A 24,775-nucleotide genomic window follows, 5' to 3' on the forward strand; every position below is an offset into this window, starting at 1 on the left:
AGATAAATGGCTATGAACCCAGCTCAGCTGCTCAGGGCATACTTCTGAGAGCAGCAGCCACAGCTGAGAATCCTGCACAGGGACACACGTTTCCCCTCCTCTCACCCAGTCCCTGTGCTGGAGAAGGACATGTAACACAGCCGCCGGGAAAGGAAGAGTTCTGGCCACAAGCCCCCTGGTTTGATGCATAGTGCCTTTGCAAGGGCTGTACAACCACCACCTGGGAAAGGTGTGCTGCTTCCCAGCGTTATTTGTAGGTTTTCTATTAAGCCAAGGCTCTGCAAAGCTTTCATCAGATGCAGCGTATCAGCATATTACGTAAAGCATACGTTAGTTTGTTTGAGCTGGCCAGCAGCAAGACTACAGAAACCATGAAAGAACGGCAGCCCTTTATGAAGACAATTCATTTTCAGCATTAACCAGGGCAGAAAGGATCCCTAACACTGTCCCAGTTGCATGTTAGTTATTAACTGTACTTGCCAACCTAGTCTGGGAGACCAAGGCCAGTTTCTAATAGAAACTGTTACTAGGAACATCAGAAGATTTAGGAAGAGCGTTGCCAGCAGGTCGAGCGATATGATCCTTCCTCCTGCTCAGCATCAGTGAGCGCACACCTAGAGTCCTATGTCCAGCTCTGGGCTCCCCAGTACAAGAAAGACTTACTGGAGCAAGCTCAGCTCAGGGCCACAAAGATGGTGAAGGAGTACCTCTCAAATGAGGAGAGGCTGGGATTGTTCATCCTGGATAAGAGAAGGATCAGGAAGGATCTTAATATTGTGAATGAATACCTGGTGGGAGGCAATGAAAAAGAGAGCCAGGCTGTTCCCAGTGGCAGTGCCAGGACCACAAGCTGACCCTGCTTGAGCAGAGGGTTTGGTCTAGATAATCTCAAGAATTCCTTGCTCATCTCAGTAAGTCTGTAACGTTTTCTACTGCTGTTAAAGTAATTCTTCCTATATGGACGTTAAATCAGTTAAGTTGAAGTCACCATCCAGCCAGCCCAGCATTGCTTGGAACTGGGGCTGTCACGCACAGCATCAAGTGCTGGCACCAGGATGGAGGCAGGCTGCTTTGAACCGAAGCCAGGCTGCAGCTCCCAAAGGGGAGGACAGCAACTGAGGGAGAGGAACTGAAGGCAAGTGCAGAAAGTGTGGGTTTTGCTTTATCCCTTTTGGAGCACGGTTAAGATCAAAAGTGCCTCCACCTGGCTGAAAAAGGGGAATCTAAACCAGCTGCAGAGTCGTGTTCAAGGCAGGAGGGTGAGACAGAAGAGGACTGGCACTTCCCTGTGCTTAAGTGGGGTATACCAAAAGACTTGTAGCATTAGGGACTAAACTCCTTGCTCTCACACACAATGATTTGGCACTTAAGTGAGGGTGGTGTTTAGTATTGGTGTCTATAACTTCATTATTTGCAAGGGCTTAGACATTTGACAACCAGCTAGGTCTCAAGCCCATGGTAAGTACTTTCGTATCTGCAATCACACAGGTGCAGAAGCCCAGAAAGTCTGCTCGTGGTTTCAGACAAATATGGAGAACAGAGGGTCACATTATTGAATTAAGTATGAAAGTTAATAATACAGCCAGCACTGTTGCCCCACGTTATTTAATTTAACACTAAATTCAATTTATGTTACACTGTTCTCTATGTCCATTGTAAACACGCTGCAAATTTTTTTGTTGTTGTTGACAATGCAAAACGCATTCACTGAAGTTATCAGCAGGCTCTGGCATACAAACAAAGGATGGCTGGGGCTTGAGGCTCTGGGAATGTATAGAAAGTAGACACTAGCAGGCAACTAGTGACACTAGTTGCCCTTAAAACAACCAGCAGTGGAGCCAATTAGTGGCCTTTGTATCGTAATAAGGTATCCATAGGTTTCTGCGTCAAAGCTCCAAGTGCATCCGGCACCCGGTTGGTGGTTGAGGACTGGAGGCACACTGGTAGCTCTGCATCCTTTAATCACCCTCCACTTGTGTTTCACACTTAGGAGAACTGCATCTGGCACGGATCAGAAATGCAGTCGAAGCAGCAATGTGGCCAGTGGGTCTGACTGCCACCCCACCCCAGGCCCTCTGGAGCAGGGCTGGGGATACCCATACTGGCAGGCTGGTTTCATTTCCCCTATTACTTTTAAAGGAGAAACACTGGCACATGAATCCTTGGCACAACCCTGACTGCCAGCAAATGTTGCTGCTGTAGAACTGCGTCATATAGGCAAAGCCTGAGGTACAGATGAAAGTTTCTAGTGTTTTGTTTTTGTCACATGCTCTCCAAAGTAGAACCAGGCCTACATCAAAACTTTGGATGCAAGCACTGCAGACATTTGGGGATCTCCCAGACTACTTGTTCACCATGTCTACATCAGCTTATGCTGTACAACCGCCCTGTGCAGTGGTGGCATTTCATCCACTGCAGCTATTTCCTTGAACCTTTGAGAGCTGTGATGCCACGAGCAGTGAAGTCCCTATTCCTTGGTTTCCCAAGCCCAGATGAAATCAGCTGTTACCGACAAAGAGAAAACATTTGCTAAATCAAAATATGCTTTCTAATCTAGAATCTGCAGGCATGCGATTCACGCTGTTTGCAGGGGGTGGGGAGAAGGCAGGATCAACGCGGGGTTTAGTGCATGCAAACGACACGTGTGCCTCCTGCAGAGCTTGGAAAGGGAAATGTAAAGCAGGAGGCAGCGTGGAAGAGCTCTCTGCTCATCACACGGCACTAACAGTGGAAAGTCAGTACAGAACAAGGAGCTGAGCTCGCAACGTGAATGTTTAACTGCAGTAACACCGTGCCACAGACACACAAAAACCCAGCTCCCAGGAACCAGAAACAGATTGAGGAGCAAACACAAACATCATCCAAAACAAGGAGGAACAGTGGAGTAACAGAAGCAGACAGATGGCTTCTGCTCCCGTTGTTCTCAGTGTCTTTTTGCTCTCACTTTGTTGCCATAGAGGCTGATATCTGGGACTCATAACGTGATGCTCTACTCGTGAGAGCGGTTGGAGAAAAAGCAACCTTTATGTTATTAGTAATTTCCCCCACACTATCCATTTTGGCAACAGTTTCCCACTCCCCTGTCTGCTGGACATGCCTTGACAGACTCTGAAAGGCCAAGAAGTTATTTTGTCCTCAACTCTGGCCAGTTCATGTTCTTAGCCCTCCAGAGCCACAGCTCTCCTCCACTGTCCAATAATACAGTCCCCCTTCTTTTGCCCCCAAACTTCAGAGCCCGACTGTCCCTTTTGCTCCAGTCTCAAAGACGAGGGCACCCAACATTATCCACACAGGCTGCATGACTCCAGCCAGGGGTAGACCCCACAGAGCACAGGTCACGGGGCTTCTTAGTACATCACCAGTGTGAAAACGTAGAGCAGATTGCAGCAGCACGTCAGGCAAAAAAAAAAGAGGACTAATGCATTTCAAGCCAGCCAAGAGGCTGTTCTTGTCCCGGGCTCCTCCTGGCCCCTGCCACTTCCTTCCTTGCAAGGAGACAAGTGTTTGCGTAGCCTCAGAGCGAGGTAGGTCAGGGAGAGATCTGGATTGAAAGCCATTTGGCTACACAAAAAGGTTTCTTTTCAGCTTGATCAGTCCTTGAGACAGAAATCCCCAGTGCCACGGTTTCTAATTTTGAGAGTGGGATGAATGCAGCTCTTCATTCTTCTGCAGCAGATTAAATGAACGTGTGGCATTTTCATTTTTCCAATGGGACTTTTTTTTTAAAAAAAAAAAAGGCCTTGTCCTTTTCCTTCACGTTGTCATTAATGATCCTTCAGCAGTTTTCCCAGGACCTTCTGCATGCGTTGCTAACCAAGAGCACCTACCCAAAAGTATGGGCATGCATTCACTTTGAAACATCAACACAGGAAAAGCAGCTTCAAAAAATATACTAGGTGGACATAAATGCATCTTTGTGTGGTACACACTTACATGTGCTATGGACTTACATGTGCTATGGACTTGCATGCACACGCACGCACATCCCTGCCTGCTCTTATCCCACAAACACATGCAGCTGCACATGCAGGAGTGAGGAAGGAAAGGCTGCATGACCCAGAAAAGCTGCTTCACATCTGGGCAGCAGGTTTAACCATCGACTCCGAAGGGAGCCTGTTCTCGAGGCAAACTACTTTCTTCCTGAGTGACAGGTCTCCTCATCCATCTGAGCACAGATGAGGCAGCTTCACAAGGAAACACAGAGCATCACAGTCGGTCAGAAGGTAGCGTGCTAAGGGGCTGTACCAAAACAGCCAAAGAGTATCCAAGGCCATCGTTCCTCTCTACAAAGCATATTACTGCTGAATTCTTGTTACTGTTTTCCCTCAGAAGTACTTGCCTATGCTACAGTAAAGTCTCAACCTACTGCAGCTCTCAAAAGTGGTTAAGATCCTGCTTGGGGAGTCAGTGCAAGCCAGATCTCCCATGTTTTTATGAGACCACTAGCACTAAATGAAAACTTTCCTTACTCTTTCATTCCGGCACAGTTGTGACAAGACAGAAGCAGCCATTGCACAGCCACACAGCATAGAAGAGTATCATGTGGGCTACCCATATTGTCATCTCCTTCCCCGTATTACAACCCAGGGGCTTGTGAGGATTCCCTCACTCATCTCCCTGTGCTACGTTTGCAGACAGCAGCTCCCTTTCCCTCCCTGGCCTCAGAGTGCTGCTGGCTGGCCCTGCTCTCTGCCATGGCAAGAAGGTGCCCCAAGTGGAGAGCACGAGGGGGTTGGTGGCTTCAAAGCTCCTCAAATGAAGCAGCTCTCTTTCTACAGCAAATAACAAACAAAGCCAATAAGCAGCATTAGAAAAAGAGACAGAAAGTGCTTCGGGTGCCACAGGCTCAGGATGAGAGAGCTGTGGGGAGCGTGGGAGGGGGTTAAGGGGAAAAGCTGATCTCATTGCATCCCAACCAGACAACATCAGGCAGGAAACAGATGTGCAAGAAACCACGGAGGGGTACAGCAACAGCAGAATTAACTCTCCAGCAAATAGGGGAAGCTAGGACACACACAGTTGACGTGCACCCTGAGAACAAGGAGCCTAATCTGAAATCTGGCTTTTTGCAGTCCTGGTAGCAACTCCTACCCCAACATCTAGACACCATCAAACTGAAAATGAAGGGAATGGCTCAGGCTTTCTCCAAGTCCTACCTGGCTCTAAGCAGATAAAGAAAAGATAGGTCTGAATCTGTAGCGGTTTCTATGCAAAAGAGTGGATTATCTTTTACCAGCACAATTATCTTTTACTATCAAATTTTTATAGATGCTGTCTCTGTTTCCCTTTTTTAAAAATGGCAGTTGTACCCGGTTGTGTACCTGCAATCCCAGTCTGAATCTCCTACAGTTAGAAGTACTGAGAATATCAAACTCCGTTTTGACTTCATCCCTCTCACTTTAACAGCTTTGACTTTTTCAGCCCCCTCTGACAACAGTTCTGTGACACAACTAGAAGCAAGGTTTGCTGCTCTTTACGGATGTTTTCTTCCAGTTCTTTCAGTTTTTTTCCAGTTCAGGCTGTCCTGCCCCAACTAAGGTTTGTGCACAACCCTGACTCTTGTCCTTTCTGCTGGCCTACCCATCCCTAGAAAATTATACTGTTGTTACTACGGGAACTGGGAACCTGATGTGCAGCTCCCATCGACTTTAGGAGAGGCACCATGTGTTTTTCTCCTCTGGAAACCAGGCTGGTTATCGAGAGGCCAAAATCTGGCTCTAATGTTAATCCTTCAGGGTTAATATCTGTTAGCTTCATTGCACCCGTAAAACACTGTAGTAAAGTCTGACGCAGGAAAACGTTTTAGTAGAGGAAATCAGTGCTAACTTCCTCCTGCACGGGTGCCTGTCCCTGCCCAAAGCCTGACACTGCTTTCTAGTGAAGCTCTGATACTCCCAGAGATCACTTGCCTCCGCGTGTGGATCCAGTGCTGGCAGTGACAGAAGAGGGACTGTGTGAAATCAGACAACTTCTACTCATTGGCATTGCCAGCCACCATTCTTTTATGTCTTATGTGAGCTTTTCCTCAAATCCACAGCTGTTAAACTCATTGTTTGAGAATTTTATTGGGAAGGAAGAAAAGCTAAATTTTTCCCCAAGTTTCTAGCCTTCTTGCCAGAGGAAAGACTTGAAAACATTAACTCAGATGCACACTGAAGTTTCAGAAAACAGAAAGCAGAAAAAGAACCCAGCACTGATTTTTATTTTAACTCCTGATTTTTGTGGCCTGAGTCATGATTTTAAATGCTTGGGAGCACCGATAGCAGTCTGCCCCATAAGGAGCATGACCAGTCTCTGCGTAGAGGCTGCCAGCAGGAAAAGGCCAAGTAGGGTCAAATGTGGTAGTGACAGGAACTGACTTGAAATACAATAAATTCAACACATCTGACCTTAGAACCAGCTGCCAGACAGCAACATCTGTCCAGCACCGCTGACCTGGCTCAGATCTGAAGAATCAACTTAGGCCTAAAGGCTTTGTTTCACATTCGAGTCTCCTGAGCTACCCCACTGTACCTGCTAAAGTCTTTCCATCTGCACCGCTCTTAAATACTTTGTAGTTCTGCCACAGCTTTTATTGTATTATCATAACGCTCTTTATAACAGAGCCTTAGGTACATCTGTCTGTAAGAGAGACAGCAGGATCTTCTCCCCCTTCACTGAAACACAGTCATCTCTGAAGCGGACCACAGCAAGTTATTAAACAGTTAAATAACAGGAAACGCTGATACCTTAAGCAGAATATAATTCTCTCCACTGGAATTTGGCAACGACACAGGGACTAAGGTCCTTGCAGAAAGCACAAGCTGCTCTTCAGCAGCCGCAAGCACGAAGGGACTCAAGTGGTGGATCTGCTCCGCAAAGCACCACACAAGTAGCGCAGCACCCTCTAACTGTAACGGCCGCGTACTAATCCAGAGGGAAAACAGCCAAACTGAATTGTCCACGCCAGCCTCGGCCGTCCCCTGCGCTCCCTTCGCCATCCCCAGCACCTGCGAAGGAGGTTCTGCTCCTCTTCGCCCGTGCGAGCCGGTGTGCAGGACCAGTCACACAAAGCAGCACCGCAGGACGGCGTGAAGCAGACCTGAGCATGACAGCACAACCGATCTGACTTGTGTCCTGCCTGTCCTACATCTCCTTCTTTCCCAGTTAACCCTTCTGGGTGCATTTTAAAACCCGCTTTCACAAAGGTTTGCGACGAAACGTTTTCTGGACAGCAGCCAAAGTGCTCTCCCACTCCTCATCACTCCCTCACATCTTCGTTGCTTCCAAGCAGGGAACAACCAGAGCCTGCATCCCTCCCATTAAACACATAGTACTATCTAAAGCAGAAAGAAAGCTGCAGCTTTTCCATCAAAGCCCCTGTTTGCAGGAGCACTGGCTTGTCACTGGAAATGATCTTAGCAGGACAATTCAACTACCCCAAAATCAACCATCTCTCACACCCTAAAAGCTCTTCTGATTTTGTTTCATAGATACAGGTTGCAAGTTTGTGATGCCCTGGTGACATCTGGACCTTCATTTCTTCCCAAGACGTCACTTTGGCATACTTGGTCCCTTTCCTATTGATCCTGAGAGCCCTACAAGCAACAAAAATTAGCATCTCTAATTCTCTCACTTCTCTCCCTATCCCAATGAAGTGAATTGGACCAATATCTGACTTACACCCTTCCCAATAAACCTATAACAATTGAGTCTTTCATTTCTGGATCCCACGGCACTGGGCCACGGGATGTGCTATTCAGCAAATAGCAGTACTGCATAAAGGGAAAGGAACTTCACGGTCTCCCCCACTGCTGCTCAGCACGGAGAGATAAGTAGGTTGGAACTGCGAACCGTCCCACAAATGAGACTTGAGACAATGCCCTTCTTTCTCATGCCCCCCAAAAAATATTTTAAAAAACTGTGAGATTTCGAGTCATGGATTTTGCTGTTCTGGCCTAATTTCAAGCGCAGTAATTAAGTTTCTCTCTCTAAAATCCCCCTTGCTGCTTCAGCTGAATATACTGCCTGTGCCTTCCCTCCCTGCGTTGTTTTTCAGTGTTCCTGTAAACAGCTGTAAATTGTTCCTTCACCACAGCAGCTCCTGTTACCACTGGGTGGAATTTATCTATCTGTACCTCACGCTGGCAAAGTGGTGTCAGTTCATTAAGTCTGTGCTTTTTGTTATTTCAATTCAATCGCTGTTAAGGGCTATAGAAGTTAAAAGATACAGTAATTGTCACAGGAATTATTACAATGCAATTGAGTGATCAGTTTTCCCCCATACCTAAATAAATGTATTATATATAAAAAAATATGTATTATATGTCATGTATACGTACTATATATATGTAATAGATATTAAATATTTAAAATATATATAACATTTTAGCTTAGCGATATAGGTACTGCCCTCTTTGCTCTGCAACGGAAAGGACTGCTGTTATGTAGTCCATCCCTCTGCCATTGCACTTCCACACTGTACTTCACCAGCCACGCTCATCACCAAATGAAAGACCTGATTGTACAGCCCTCCCCGTACAAAGCTGACATTCCTGCTAGAAGCTTTTTTTTTCGCTTGGAGTAGCCTGACATTGGTAAAAGTTAGTTCAAAGTAGAACGTAACGCTAAACCTGGAACATAATGCTCACATCAGGGATGGTAACAGGCATGTATTTATCTTTCCTCTTGCTAAACTGCAGGTCTTTCTGTATGCCAAATTCTCAACCGTTTCTCTCGTCATCCAACTCTTTAAGAAAAATCATTCTGCTCCTTCCCTCACCCAGGACTGACCCATTTCAAGCTCAGGACCTTCTAATTGTTTTGCAGTTACCTCTTTTCTGAGCTACCATATTCTTATCTGATATCTAGGGGCATGGAGGTCAGGGGGAGGAGGAGGAGGGGAGAGAAAGATAACAGGCAAGGTAGTGAAAATATTAGCTCAGCTGCCCCCTACACCTCACACCCATCCCTACTCCACCCCATCCCCCAGTCTCTATCCTGTCTTCATCCAGCAGTAAAAGGACAATACGGGAACTGTAGCGGAGTCCAGGAGGGACAGATGAGACATTCCCAGTTCCTCCCTACAGCCCTGCAAGACTCTAGTCTCGTGGGCTTTGGGAGGATTTCCAAGTCCAGGAGGTGGCAACGCTAAGCGCAGTTCTGATTTCCAAACTCAGTTCCCTAAAAGCCTGCGACCACCTTTAGTGGCCAGGTGGATGAGAGCTGGCATCACAACGTACAGCTGGCCACCTCTGCCCGCGCTTAGGCTGCCCGAGAGCCCCAGCCCGCTCCTTTGCCCACACGCAGCACTACTCATGCAGCGGTCATGCAGACACACCACTGAAGCAATCTTCTGATTGTTCATTCATTGTGAACAACTGGAAGCTGTTCCAGCAGTGACTGACTGTTCCCAGCAGTTATCCCCCAGCAGTGACTCCACTTCCTGGGGATAAAACAGCTCCAGGTTGTCTAGCCCTCAGCTTTGGGAAAGGTCCGGTTTGCGGTCCTACCGGTAAAAAAAGGGGGGACACACGCTCTGCTCCTTCGATACCAGAGTGAGAATAAAGAGGAATTTACCATCCTGCCCAGAGCTCTCCAGATACTCCGTCAGGTCGCAGCCGAACGCGCTCGCGGCTCCCTTCCTCTTGAGTTTCTGCTTGGCTCCCTTGTTCTTCATGAGGTTAGTCCCAAAAGAGGTTTGCCCCCCTCCTGCCTTGCCCCCCTCCCCCCGGCCTCACGCTGGGCGACAAAAATCTTGCTCTTCTCAGACCACCGCCCGTGTCCCGCTCCCAGGGAGCAACATCGGGGGTCCCGTACAGTGTCCAGCTGGAGAAGTAAACATTAATCCCCACCAGATGTTGGGCTGGTCCTGTGGCAGAGGAAGGTCAGGGCGAGACGAGGCTCTCCAGTGGCAGCGATCATAGCCCGAGCCCGGAAGGGTTCTCATCAGAGGGAAGTGGGTGGTGGACGGGTGCTCGCATCGGAGCTGGCGAGTTGGGGGCAGGCAATGGCTGGGGGGATGTCTTTCCCTCAGCAAGGTCCCGGGACCCTCCACTTCCACCTTCTGGGTTTTGTCAGCTGTGCTGTCGCCACTTCCAGCAGAAAGCGTCCCAGTCTGGTCTTCCTTCTCTTGGCTTTCGGAGGAGACTGGAAGTTCAAACGGACTAATGAAAAGGGACCGGGGAAGAGTCTGCACAAGGCTCCTCTTTGGCTCCCCCCCCTTCCCCTCCTCCTGCTTTCGGACAGTTAAGAGGAATGAGAAACCAGCTTCCTGTTCTGACTCCCGCTCGCTCGCTCTCTCCTTTCCCCCGTTTTACAAATCCTAGGATTATCCAGCTCAAAAAAAAAAAATGCTGAAAGGAAGTTAGCTGAGGAGGGGGGCGGAGGACGGGTTTTGGCAGTAAAGTGCCTGAGTGTGCTTGTATGTGTGTGAGAGGCTGATGGAAGGCAGGGAGAGGATTTGGGAAACGGGGATGGGGACGGGGGAGAGGGAGGAGGAGGAGGAGGGAAAGCCTGTCCTGACAGTCGACAGATAACGGACTGCCTGAGAGGAAATCACTGCAAACCGAGCTGAGCCGCAGCCCGCGGCACCATCGGGCACTTCCTGCGCTGCCAACGCTCCGCTCTGGAATGGCCCAAGGAGGGGCCGGGAAGGAGGAGAGAGACCAGGAGCCACTGGGGTAAATCCGTGCCTCCATTCCTCGAGTCCTGCATCGCCAGCTGCCTTCCTGCCGTCCAACACTTCAGGCTTTGCCTTCCTCTCCAGAGGCACAGGCTGGAGCTACCAAAGCACGAGGAGGGGGGCAGAAAGTTGGGAAACTAAAGAGAGGGGGGAGGAGGGAAACCAGCTCCCTTCTACCCAGCTGCCCGGGAAGCAGCAACAGATGCTGCCTGGGCAACTAAGTCCATGTCCTTTGAAGTCAGCTCCCAAAAAAGGCTCCTGGTGATCGAGGAAGGAGTTTAAAGACAAGGACGGAAATCACTCAGTGGCGGCAAGAAGGGAAATGGGACATGTCTGCCCTCAAACTCTGGGTCTTGCCACCCCTCGCCAACACCCTTCTAGCCCAACCTTCAGTACACGCGTATCTCTGCTCAGAAGAGCAGTCACTCGCACGTTCTCCGCATTTTTGGTCTAAGAAACACAACCACTTTACACAACTGGGTGTGCTGGTGGGCCACACGCTTCACCTGGGGAGGCAAACTGATTCTGCTAAGGCTTCACTGCCCCCTCTTGCTCCTGTATAGGTCTGGGTGAAAAATAAAGAAACAAACAAAAACCAGGAAATTGCAGCTTTTCACCAAAAATCAGACCCAAGATAAGGAGAGTAGTTTTTGTCTGGAGGAAGACTGGCCAGGAAATGGGGCAAAGGACTCCCTTAACTCACCTACCTCCTCAGCTGCTCTCTACCTACTGGCTCTGAACCCTGGCGCAGCAGAGAAACCCCATCTCCTTCTGCAGACCTCCACAAACTTGCCACCTCACGCCTCTTTTTTTTTTTGACAAAGAGTCGTTTTTCAGAGAAATCAAGCCTCCAGCTGTGATCCAACTGCTGCCGAAAGCCATTCAGGTTCTCTCTGTTGGTATGGTGACTTCTTTTTTTCCCCCCCCTCAAAAGTGTTGGATGTTATCACTTCACATACAAGAAAAAACACCAAAAACCATAGTGAAGGATCTTGGGCTATTATAACTCCTATTGTGCAGTTTATCACCGTAATTATCATCATAATTATCCCCATTTTACAGCTTGCTGGCTGACAGGTTGAAGGGAAAATGATTTGCAGAAGGGTGCCAGAGAGATGTCCAGCTTGTCAGCAACCAGCCTCCTGCTCCTGCTCCCAGGCTAAGGGCGAAACCAAGCTCCAGCCACCAGGCCAGTGGTTGTTCTCAGGGACCTCAGTGCTCATGAAACACTTAAAACTTCCTTCTGGGCTTCTCGCAGCACCTTGATGTTGAGTCAGCGCACGGGATCCCTCCCTGTACCGGCGTGCCGCCAAACCCATGGCGTGCCGCGGTGCATCCTGCCTGCCTGCCAAGGGGCAGACTTCAAATGGGTCGGACAGACAACAGGATGCTCGGATCTGGATGTCTCGCCTGGCTGTCCTCCCGCTGCCCGGGCGGCTGGCTGCCTTCTGTAGGAAGAAGCAGCCCTCTCCTTGCCCCTGCAGGGAGGAGGCACGTCCCACCACACACCAGCCTTCTCTTGCAGGACTGAGCCTCAGCACCGGACCAGCAAGGGGGACCCGCTTCACCGCTGTGAGTTTCTTGGAAGTCCTGAACTTCTCTCTGCAGACACCTCCCTCTCTCCATGAACAGAACGGAAAGTTGAAAGTCACCGTGCTGGTCTGCTCCATCACCCTAGGTCAGACAGCATCGCTAACAGAGTCTGTGCTGACAGCCCTCACCTGTCCCCTCTGCCTGGTGACCCACTGCACCACACTCCTGCCCTTACCTCCATCTTAGATACTCCTCCTCCCTCATACAGTTTTCCCTTTCCTCTCTTGCAAGCCTACTCAAACAAGATGTCTTCAACAGAAGATGGCTTCTTTAAAAAAAAATAAAATCATTCAATCATATCAACCCCTGGATGCATATGGCTTCCTGATGTCACCGGCGAGGGAGCTACAGCCCGTTGGGAGCCGTGGTGGCGGGTCCCGCTGGCTGGTGAATGCTGCAGAAATCAAGCAGTGCCATCTGATTTTGGTTATCCAGGGGCTGTGCTGTGCTGCCCTGATGCCAGCTGGGCTGCAGGTGGATGATGGCTATCCAGGACTGGGCCACAGAACCACCATCGGCCATTGCCACGGGGGTGCCAACAGTGGGGCGGGTGGAGACTGCCATCCCCCTGCCGAGAACAAACAACATTTGCAGGACAAATCCAGGGAAAAGGAGCTAGAAACAAACTAGAGAGGATTCTCACTTTATTCATAGAGAATTTCTTGGGCGCTGCAGTTTGCTGCCCTGCTGCCCTGTGCTGGGTACCCCATGGAGGGAAAAGGTAGCTGGAGAAAGGAACAACCTGGCACGTGGGGTGGAAGAGACGTGTGCTGCAGCAAGCAAAGGTGCGAGGAGCTCCAGGAGAGCTTTTGCCAGGCAGGCTGGGCTACAGGGGTGGCTTTCCCCATGCCAAGGCGAGGTTCAGCAAGAGGACAGAGGGGAGGTGGCTGTGGGATTGCCCGGGAGCCCAGGGCCAGGAGGAAGAGGAGGAGGAGGTCAGGCAAGGTGAGTGGGAACCAAACAAGGGAGGCTTTACAAACACAGTGCTTCATATCGGAGCCTGAAATCAGTGCTGAGCCAGGGGATTTTTCCGAGGGAAAGGGGCAACGTTCTCTTCTGCAGAGGAAAAAGTAAGAAGTCTGGATTTGTGCAGCCCGGGAGGGAGGGGAGGTCTCTGCAATAGGGTGAGCCGCACGGATAAGGAGTAAGCCAGGGCTCCTCCTGGAAAAGCTTTCACAGATGAGAACAGGCAAAGACGGAGAGGAAAAGAGCTGGGGCCAGAAGTATGAAAAGCAAAAAGGAGTTCAAGCTGAAACAGCTGGAAAAGAAGGGGGAATTTCTCTCCCTCCTTAAAAAAAAAAAAAACAAAACAAAAAAAAACAGAAAAAAAGAAAGAAGTGAGTCTGCAGAATAAGAGCAACACCAAGCCAAGCCAGAGCTCTCAGAGAAGCAATCTTTCCATAGAGATTCCTTCCCAGTCCCCACTACCATACAAACAGCGTGATGGCCAGCTGCCCCACGGCACCGCAGCCTGAATAGGGAAGCAATGGCCCACGGCGCCTACTTTAATTCCTTCCCTTTGAACCTGTAGAAATAGGTCAGGATTTGAAGTTAGTCACAAAGGCCTCCCTGACAGAGAGGTTCATGCGGGAAGGTGGGGCACATCCTGTCCCGCATCTGCTGGTCGGCGATGCCCTCCAGCTTGAGAGCAGATATGGCAAGCCAGCGTTTGTGTGGGAATGAACGTAGGACAGATAATGACCTGGAATACTCCGTTCAGCTCTGGAGTGCCCAACACAAGAAGGACATGGAGCTGCTGGAGCGGATCCAGAGGAGGGCCACAAAGATGATCAGAGAGCTGGAGCACCTCTGCTATGGAGACAGGCTGAGAGAGTTGGGGCTGTTCAGCCTGGAGAAGAGAAGGCTCCGGGGTGATCTTATTGCAGCCTTCCAGTACTTAAAGGGGGCCTACAGGAAAGCTGGAGAGGGACTTTTTACAGGGGCGTGTAGTGATAAGAGAAGGGGCAATGGCTGTAAACTGAAAGAGGGGAGCTTTAGATTAGATATAGGGAAGAAATTTTTCCCTCTGAGGGTGGTGAGGCACTGGAACAGGCTGCCCAGAGAAGTTGTAGATGCCCCATCTCTGGAAGTGTTCAAGGCCAGGTTGGATGAGGCTTTGAGCAACCTGATGTAGTGGAGAGTGTCCCTGCCCATGGCAGGGGGGTTGGAACTGGATGATCTTTGAGGTCCCTTCCAACCCGAACCATTCTATGATTCTATGACTTTACGGTTCTCTTCATTCTCACAGACGAGGTATCGGTGACCCCAGAAGCAGTCAGAGAGCCTGGGGAACAGTTTTGGCCATTAGGCTTAAGTATTTCTTCCCCTTCTAAGAGCCGGGGCCGTGGCGGAGGCGTCGCACAGGCTATTTCTGGGCACCCATCTCTCCCCTCCCCTCCCCTCCCGCTGCGTTTCCTTCATTGTGTTTGAGCTCTTTCCTATCGGGGCTTTAAAACCTCCACCAATCTCCCAGGCGCCGCTCAGCACAAAAGAGCGGGGGGTCGGGGAGGGGAAGACCCGAGGAGGGGGGGAACTGAACCCCTAAAAATAGCCTCGCCGAGTGCGACTGTTTTCCTGACACAGACAGTTCATTGTTCGACCCTGACACGCCAGTTCACCCTCCCTCCCCACCCCTCGACACACTCTCTTTCCTCTCCTGCCCCTCTCCAGCCCAGTTTCCTGCCTCCTCCTGTCTCTGTGGCCAAAGCTGGAGTGTATTGTGAAGCCTAAAGCCTGGCGTGGAGGCTTTTGTTTCTCCGGGTACACATCAGACCACGGACGATGGGGTTACCTTCCAGCTTCCCGCATCACAAGGCACCCACCCCTCTCGGTCCCTAATTCCACCTGTTCCCAGCCACAAGCCCTGTCTCTCCCAGCTTGCATCTCCCTTTCTGCCTTCCAGAAGACCCTCTCGCCCCACGTCATGACACACCTTCTTCTGCATGTCTGTCTGCCCCATGAAACCTTTTCATTATCTGCTTTGCAGATCCCAGCACTTCAGCCACAAATGAGGGAGTTGCCTCCCGTTCGCACACTGCGGAGCCTCCTTACTGCTGGCTGCGCACCCACAACATGGCAGTGTGAACAGAAGGTACAACAGACCCATGCCCAGAAGGCTTTCGTTATGAGCCATCGTGACAATGTGATGTCATCACAGTGATGTCACAGAAGGCAACCAGAAGAGAACAAATGGAACATCCCTTGTACCAGGAAAGTATTTTTCTCTGATTTTGCTGTCTAGGGCATAGGGCAAGGATCTATGGCTGGAGGACTGGGTGTAATCACTGACATACTAGGAGCAGACATAGAATCATAGAATTGCAGAATGATTTGGGTTGGAAGGGACCTCAAAGATCATCCAGTTCCAATCCCCCCGCCATGGGCAGGGAAACGCTCCACTACACCAGGTTGCCCAAAGCCTCATCCAACCTGGCCTTGAACACTTCCAGGGATGGGGCAGCCACAGCTCCTCTGGGCAACCTGTTCCACTGCTTCACCACCCTCAGAGTGAAAAATTTCTTCCTTATATCTGATCTAAATCTCCCCTCTTTCAGTTTAAAGCCATTGCCCCTTGTCTTGTCACTACACACCCTTGTAAAAAGTCCCTCTCCAGCTTTCCTGTAGGCCCCCTTTAAGTACTGGAAGGCTGCAATAAGATCACCCCGGAGTCTTCTCTTCTCCAGGCTGAACAGCCCCAACTCTCTCAGCCTGTCTCCACAGCAGAGGTGCTCCAGCCCTCTGATCATCTTTGTGGCCCTTCTCTGGACACGCTCCAGCAGCTCCATGTCCTTCTTGTGTTGGGGACTCCAGAGCTGAACGCAGTATTCCAGGTGGGGTCTCACAAGAGCAGAGTAGAGGGGCAGAGTCACCTCCCTCAACCTGCTGGCCACACTCCTATATGTTCTACCTTGAGTGTTGTCCCAGCTGCAGTGAAGTCTGAAGTACGAAAGTAGCCTAATAGCCATGACATTCAGGTATTGACTATACACACCACAACTCCAAAACATCTAACTACGTTTTCAGCCAGACTGCCTTCTCCCACTGTTCGCGGTCATTTCAAAGTGTCTTGCATACAGATAAACAGACGAGGAACATATTTCCCTTCCTTTAGTCAGATCACAAGCTTGTCTGAACAGTGACAGTTGCTTAATCCTGTGTTCGTACAGCATCTAGCACAAGAGGAACTCTGATTCTTGACTGCAGACTCCAGTTGTTCTTTATTTAAACAACATAAAACCATTATTCCTGGTGTAAATCTCTATTGATAGCACAATAATATATGGTTGTATTCTAAAACAAGCATTCAGAGAGAAGCTCTACCAGACAAGCCACACAGCTAGCAAAAGCTTCATTCATCTCAGAGGCATGTTCTGAACCTTCTCCAAGCATCTTACCAACAAGACAACCCATTTGGTGAGGCAGGAAGGCCACAAACCTCACATCGTGGAGTCATTCCAAACTCACACAGGCCTTCTCAAGAGCATCCTGCCAGCAGCTTTTTGGATAACATGGAAGAGGCAGATGGCAGCCCTGTGCTGAGTACAAGCAAGACAGCATGTCATAGAGAGAGAGGTGATTTCCTCAACACGTTGCCTCACTGCAAATAACAACAATAAGGATTCCCACCAAACCAGGAAATGTTTTTGCCTCCTTTCTTCCCCTGATCAGGTAACCAGAGACCTACAGAAATGAAACAACTTGCTTAAAACTCTGTTGTGACTCTATAGTAAAGCACAAAGCCAAATCAACAGCTCTTAGGATCTCGGGAAATGCCTTAACCATAAGCCCATTGCTTCTCATGTCTTACCAGCCTGTGAACACAAGCAATAACCAGATTCTCAAGCACAGCCAGGATCTCTGGGAGCTGAGAAAATTTAATCAGTGAAGAAAATCCTGAGGAGACCTATCTATTACTTCCGATACCCACTGCTCAGTCACTATGTCCAGCAGCTCCACTAGCACAGCCTCAGGGAGAGTAGAAGACTTTCAGTATCTCTTCCTCCATGTTTACACCCTACTGGTTTTGTAGGAATTTTTCCCACCCTTTATCCTATAAACACTGTTCTAGCAGAAATGAGAAATCTGTTGAGCCAGAGGCCTACAATGTGAAAAGAGAAACCATTTAGTCTCTCCTGCTCTCAATTCTGCCAAAGAGCAGCACTGGTAGTAATATTATAAAGGACCCCACATGCATAATTTCTGATTAGCCCAGCTCACCACCACTCAGAGGACACTGACACCAACGCCCACTCCACTGCCTGTATTTCCACCTTCAGATGTCCCTCTCTCATTATCTGTTCTGCTAATCACGTTGCCATGGGAGAATGAAGTTGTGGGTTAACCTGTCTTCCTAAAACCAGCAGTCCCTTGCACTTTCATTGTTTTAATGGTAATGCAAGGCTAAGGACTGAGAAAGAATTTCTATTGTAAGGACTAAGCTGGAAGGGAGGAAAGAAATGAGTTTAGGGGTTCGCTCAAGCAATAATCTATTTTTATCACTTTCTGTGGAAGATAAGGGCTGTTTTGTAATAATCTTATTTGTTGAAAGTTGAAAAAAAGAAAAACAACAACAAATAGCTCAGGGGACGCTCACTATTTTAGGGATAAAAGCTAGCCTGTTACGTGCTATTTTTAGAAGTCACTTAAAACCTGACTTCTTTTATTCTGGGGTCTTCTCTTGATCACTTGTGAGAATCATCTTTTCTATGAGAGAGTTATGTCTTGTTTTAGCACAAGCTTTTAGCTAAGTCTCCTATTATTGTGTCTGAACGTCTAGCACCACAAGGAAGAGTTCCTATGAAGAATGGCCAGCTGCAATGACAGTCTCCAGCTAGGACAGACTGCTACTTCACCCCTTCTCTCTGTCTTTAGCAAGGCAAAGTGTGATTTGGTGGCAGGAAGGGGGAAGAGAGGAAATAAAAATTTGCAAAAGCCACATGTCCCCTTTGCAAACACCTCTACAAGAGGGCTGTCAGCTGTGATGGGTAGAGTGCTAGCAGCTGTGGCAGGCGAGGCCAGGTGTTCTTGCAAGTGGCAAGCTCCGGCACATTTGTTGTTTCTTATTTCTGTTCGCTGAGCTCAGTCCCTGTAGGGAAAGCACTGGTGGGTCTGCAGAAACGATCTCCTATTGTCTTCTCCGCAAGGCTGACCATATCCTCTCTCCCTTCTAGGCTTTCTCTTCCTGCCTTGCACCACAACCCTCCTCACGGTGAGGCGTGTGCCTATGTTAAGTGGAAAAACAACTTGCCTTTCTACTGTGCTGTCAAATGCTGAAGGTACCGAGCAGGGAAATCAGCTATGTGGGGAGATCTGAGTGCTCCCTCTCGCAGGGTGTGTGATGTTAAAGCTCTCTGTACGCTCCCTCAGGGAAAGCCACGTTTCTCCTTTAACATTTCCTTACCTGCACCTTGGCTGTTCTAGCAGGAGGTGTTTTCTGTGAGGACATGCCAGGTTGTGGAGGATTTTTTAAACTTCTTTGGCACATTTTCTTTCTCTTTTCCTCTGCTTTCAGAAATGTCACCAGCTCTGCTTTGCTGTCAGCGGCGTTGTTTAGTTTGAATCCTACCGAGTCTCAACACCTCCAGGCGAAGGTGGCACAAAGTTATCTTCTTTCCATCACAGGCCGAAAGGGCCTGGCTTGCCTTCGCTCTGACACCTCATTGTCTAAATCTGTAGTTCAGATTATTTCCTGACTCATGCTGAAGTTATATTGGGTGTGAATTATAGCAGAAAGTACTCAGAAGACTTCAGGCTGCAACCAACAGTATTCTCTCTGTGCTTTGCAATTACTTACGCAGCTTAACGGGCTGCTTTCCACTTTTGTGGCTAGTGAAGCATCGCTGTAGCTGGCCAACATGACTGGTGCATCAAGGGAGCCCTTTCCTGTGTAAGTGGGGTGCTTATAACAGAACTGGTGTCTTTTCTGCAGACAAGCAGAGGGGTTTTGTTATCTTTAGTGTAAGCTTTGGCTAAGAAGCCTGGCTCCCTAATGCTCCCCTGCTATATTTAGACCCTATTCTGGTGTGCCCACCCAGTGCTGTTCGCCTTGTTTGTTTCCTACCAAACAATGAGACCTGAAAGAATTGCTTGGAAAGGGGCCAGTGCTCTTGCAAAAGAAACTGTCAGGCGGCCAAGCTTTGCAACGACCCTTTGTAACATACTGTACTGGGAAATGGGAAGCGATTGTCCCTCTTGCTTCAACGTCTAGCGTGGGCCTTTTCCCCATGCCAAGAGCTCTGTGGTGCGACCCTACTCCAGGGACTCTTTGAGGAGGTGTCAGAAGACATGGGGGGAAAGCCAAGGGGCAACAAATCAGGGCGGCAAGGAGTAATGTGAGATCTGCTCTCTGTTCTCCCTCACCTCTAATCCGGTATCCCTGCCAGCACGTGTTTTAGCAGCAGGTTGTTCCTGGAAAGCCTTTGCTATCTACCCTGATTGCAGCAGAAGCTGCTCATGTACATATAGGGTTACAGGTGCAGTCAGATGCCCTTTTCACTCACCCCGTGTTTCTTTTCTGTGCTTTTGTGGTGCTTGGCTACCATTTTTTACAACCTCAGCACTGCAGGGGGAGCAAAAAAGCAGCCCCAGCCTCACTGGTGAGCAGAACAAGAACCACGTGAAAATTGCTTTTGCTTGATTTAAACAAACGGAGCCAAAGGAAAAAACAAAGGATAAGTGAAAAAAAAAAAAAAAGCCAGATAGGGAGAAGAAAGGCGAGAGCTTTCTTCAAGACAGAGGGGTCTGTCTGAGCCACAGTAGCCTATATGATGAGAGCCTGGAAATGGCAAATTTGCATCCAAAACGGATTTTGTTCCATTACCTTAAGTTCCAACTTCGTTACTTCCTTTGGCCTCCTGAGCCAATCCCTCTCCAGCCAGAAAAGGACATGTATATCCCTGAGGGAGATTCCAGGAACATCTTTCAGTTGGATCTGGTTTGGGTTTTCCTTTAGGCCCAGAAGCGTTAGAGAGATCAGAACTTTAAAAAAAAAAAAAAAAAAAAAAGCCAGCATTTCCAATAGGGCAAGAAAGGTGCTGAGTACCAGAATCATAGCAAAATTCAGGACAAGAGAAAGATCAGCTAAAAAGGTATTTGATCAAACCACGCAGGCATCCACTGGTCCTGCTTGAGAAGGGGGATGTAAACCTCCTGTACACTCAACTCTTTGAAGTCCAAGATGGGTTTAACGGGGGGAGCGCACGTGCCCCCAGTGCCAGAATGTCACACTTTTGCTCCACTGGTCACCACGTACGCACTATTCTCCAGCAAACTGAAGAGATGCTGGGATGAGTCCAGTGGTTTTGAGTTAGAGTCAAGCAGCATCTTTTTTGTAGCGATAAAAGTATTTGCAACTTGAAAATGGAACAAGTTTTTAAGAATGGCTGGTAACAAAGATGCAGCTGGGGGAGAAATAAGTAGATAAGATTTTGACACCATTGGCACACACCACCAATTGACCGGCACTGTAGGACGGTAGTCTTGGGCAGAAACTGTGTAGATGAGCGGAGCAGTTCAAGCGTTACAGCAGGCAAATCAGGTAAAAAGGAGAAATTAATGCAGTAAGGAAAGGCTGCACTTCAGACTGAGCCCCAGCAGACAATGTCTGTAGGATACAGTATCATAGAATGATAGAATGGTTTGGGTTGGAAGGGACCTCAAAGATCATCCAGTTCCAACCCCCCTGCCATGGGCAGGGACACCCTCCACTACAGCAGGTTGCCCAAAGCCTCATCCAGCCTGGCCTTGAACACTTCCAGGGATGGGGCAGCCACAGCTTCTCTGGGCAACCTGTTCCAGTGCCTCACCACCCTCAGAGGGAAGAATTTCTTCCCTATATCTAATCTAAATCTCCCCTCTTTCAGTTTAAAGCCATTGCCCCTTCTCCTGTCACTACACGCACTTGTAAAAAGTCCCTCTCCAGCTTTCCTGTAGGCCCCCTTTAAGTACTGGAAGGCTGCTGGAAGATGACCCCAGAGCCTTCTCTTCTCCAGGCTGAACAGCCCCAACTCTCTCAGCCTGTCTCCACAGCAGAGGTGCTCCAGCCCTCGGATCATCTTCATGGCCCTGCTTTGGACTTGCTCCAGTAACCAGTAATACAGTAAGCAGTATCCTGCACTGTTGCACTTCAACATGTCACAGAAGACAACTTGAATAACTCAAATGTCACTTTAAAAAGTGAAAAAGTCAATTTGGGATGGCCCTTGTCACAGGAAATAAGGCGTTTTCATATGCATCGGATTTTTTAGGTTGTAGTGTTATTATCATACGTAGCAACTGTCTTAAACCCCAGTTCCTGGAGTCAGGGGATTTCTTGCAAGAATCTCAACTTTCAGTATAAACCAATACCAAAAAAGCTACATCCTTCATTAGTGTATAGGGAAATTTTAAAGACACAAACCCTAAAAGCTCAGAAAATTTTGGGTGGCGGCCTGAAAAACAAAGGCCTGTCTCTATAGCAGCTCCGGATTTGGTGCACACAGGCTGGCTGAGAAATCCAGGATCTTCTTGGTTCATGTTGTAGTAATAAAGGAGGTCATTTCATACTTGCTGTTTATTGCAGAACACAGATCCACTGTGCTCAGTAACTAAAGATCATTTGTGGAGTCTTCATAGTCAACAGGAAATTATATTCTCATTTTGCCAAATCACTTTATCACGGTGCCATTATGAAAAGACTCAGTCTATTTTAGTGGTTGCTTAGGAGATGCGAGAGGGATTGGCCTGCAGCCACTTGCCTCTTCTGGCTCTCTCCAAGATCACGCTGTAGCCCCTTACCTATAAGAAAGCCACTGGGCAATAGCTTGAATGGCCAAGGAGATTTTACACTCGGTTCCTCTTGTGACCTGTTGTGGCAGCAAGACCAGGTGGAGGAAGTCCTAAACTCCAGCTGAAGGGGAAACAGAAAAGCTTACCCGCAGGGAAGGTCAGGGGAAAAAGGTGGATTAATGACACTCTGAGAAGTTCAGGGATGGCAAAGGAATGGCTGCTGAGGTGGTGCTAATTTTCTGAGGAACCTGTGGCAAAAACCTGCTTTTGGTGGTTGCATGGTGGACCCTGTTCCTCTGTTTAGATGTGAAACGAATTAGGAGGACTGCTGGAGGAGGAATCATAGTTGCCTTTTGTGTTTGTTTTTTTTTTTATTTCAATTGTGTTTTTAGCCTTTAAAATACATGGATCTTCCTTTTTGAAAGTGAAGCTGGTTTTGAAAAATGAATGTGAAATTCTGACACAGTGTATTAAAGGCCTAATCTCACACCAGCAAAGTGAGGCAAGTCATCAGTACAAAGTCTAAGAGGAGTTTGCTGAAGTCAAAACACTCAAAACACTCATTTCCCTGCAATTTCCAGTCTTTTCTGGAAGTTCCAGGAAGTTTTCTGAAATTTATTGATTATTGTTATTTTTTTGATTCAATAACTAATGCAATTAGTTACTAATATTAACTAAGAGATTCATAGGAATTTAGAAAACCAAGGAAGACTAGATTTTCTTTTTTGGTATCTTCTTTTTTTAATATAAATGAGCTTTGAAGGGCTGAGATCTATTAGCTCTAAAATCTTGTAAGACATTTTGACCAAAAAGAAACAATTCAATTCTCTACCTACAGATAATATGTCCTTTCCTTTCTTAATCAGTTTTGATGAACTTGTCTTGTATATCCTGCACAGCTACTGTGTAGCATCATTATCTAATAAAAAGCAGAATTAAAATGCTGGCTTTCTGCATCTTAATTGAATTCCAGTTCTCATCCAAAAATAGCTTGACATGACTCAAAGTAAAAAAAATAATTATCATGTAAATAAGCAAAGCCATTCACTATTTTCTAACATAACTAAATGCAAATTACGGATTTGAATAAATGCGAACGATTAGACTGTTCTATTTACATGTGCAGAGAGCCCAGGCTAGCAAAAAGTTAACAAATTTAGTGGAAGGGCTATATTTAGTTTCAAATCAGGATGCTTTAATTATCAGCTAACAGGAAGCAACCTTTTTAGTTTAGTTTAGTTTTGTTTTCTGGTAATTTTTATGAGGTTTTGGAAATAACTACAAATGTGAAGCGTAATTAAAATAGATTGCTTCAATCATCCTTTTTTTGCTATCTGATATTTTTAAATCACACTATCTTGAACAGACATTATCACACACCAGTCTCGTGGAAACTTCACAAATGCTTTTCTGAGATATCCCAGTTCATGCCAACTCACAGTTGTCTCCCTTTTAAACTATCTGGGCTGCCCACAAATGAGTTTGAGCTGGATCATCTCTTCTTTTCAAGTTAACTCTTGCAAGAAGTAACACAGTTCCTCATATGTTTGCTGGTTTCACTGGTTCTTTATGGCCAGGGCAGAAGTGGATAGCAGTGGAGACCCTCAACGCTTCGTATCTGCCCAGCAGCCTCCAAACAAAAGAAAAAAAATAAAGAAGAAAAACCAATACCTTTTCTGTTCACTATAGTCTAACACTACCTGCTGCTTATTACAGGCACGTGAAACCACAGTCACTCAATACCTGAGCATTATAATTTTTTTTTTTAACTTATTGCCTGAGCTTTGAAGTGCCACTGCGTCTGCGTACAGCTCTTGCGTCAGGGGCAGTCAGGCGTCGCATTTCCAGAAGACCTTGGAGTCTCTGTCACCCCTGTGAGTCCTCTTGCTCTGCCCTTTCCTGGTACAATGCTTCCTGTACTTCAGCTTTTCATGCCGTCCTTGGGTTCCCAGAGCCCGTTTGTAGGCTGCAGAACAATAGCAACTGCTGAAAATATGAAATGGGAGAAAAAAACCCATCTTGGTAAAACACTCACACGCTGCGAGTAGGATATAAAAATAAGAAGTGACAGCTCAGCTCTGGGGCCCCAGTATCTATGGGTTGTGAATAAAAACTGCTTCTGTTTTTCTTCTAGAGTCTTACCTCTTGTTCTGCTTCTGAAAAATGCCAATAAGGAGACAGATCCCCTTTGTCATCGCTCCTAGGAAGCACCATCCTCCTGTGCCAATACCATCATGCCTTCTATTACTGTAACATATCCTGGATCCTTCTCCCTCCTTTTATTTGGCTGCTAGACCTCAGTGAATAATTTTGCAATGAATTGTTTATTCAGCAAATCTCGCTTCTTTTTCCATTTTTGGAGTATCCCGAGCAGATCACAATTTCCTCAGGTTCTTTATTATCTTATGTTATCTGGTAAGTTTTCCTCAGTTTCTTCTCATCCACGGATTGACTGTGAACTTTGAGGGAGATACTTGGCATGTTGCCCAGAGAAGCTGTGGCTGCCCCATCCCTGGAAGTGTTCAAGGCCAGGTTGGCTGAGGCTTTGGGCAGCCTGGTGTAGTGGAGGGTGTCCCTGCCCATGGCAGGGGGGTTGGAACGAGATGATCTTTGAGGTCCCTTCCAACCCAAACCATTCTATGGTTCTATGATTCTATGTGGGCCAGTTGTGACGAGTGAGACTGCACGGCTTGAGGAAAATCAAGAGCGTAGTCACGTGCCGATGTTTGACCGCAAAAAGATCATCGTTATTAC

General features: G+C 47.8%; 1 protein-coding gene across 3 annotated transcripts in view; it reads right to left on the reverse strand.

The window, feature by feature from the left end:
• ARHGAP31 (Rho GTPase activating protein 31) overlaps window positions 1-9,658 on the reverse strand; it is a 58,233-nt gene extending 48,575 nt beyond the window's left edge. For all 3 annotated transcript variants that reach the window (XM_086615952.1, XM_086615884.1, XM_086615837.1), the window contains exon 1: window positions 9,559-9,658. In XM_086615952.1, the coding sequence (XP_086472078.1) occupies window positions 9,559-9,658 (100 nt within the window). The remainder of the gene's footprint in view (window positions 1-9,558) is intronic.
• Between the last annotated feature and the right edge of the window lie 15,117 nt (window positions 9,659-24,775).

Source organism: Tauraco erythrolophus, chromosome 1 (genome assembly GCF_009769465.1).
Source record: "Tauraco erythrolophus isolate bTauEry1 chromosome 1, bTauEry1.pri, whole genome shotgun sequence".
In the NCBI taxonomy this organism is placed as follows: Eukaryota; Metazoa; Chordata; class Aves; order Musophagiformes; family Musophagidae; genus Tauraco; species Tauraco erythrolophus.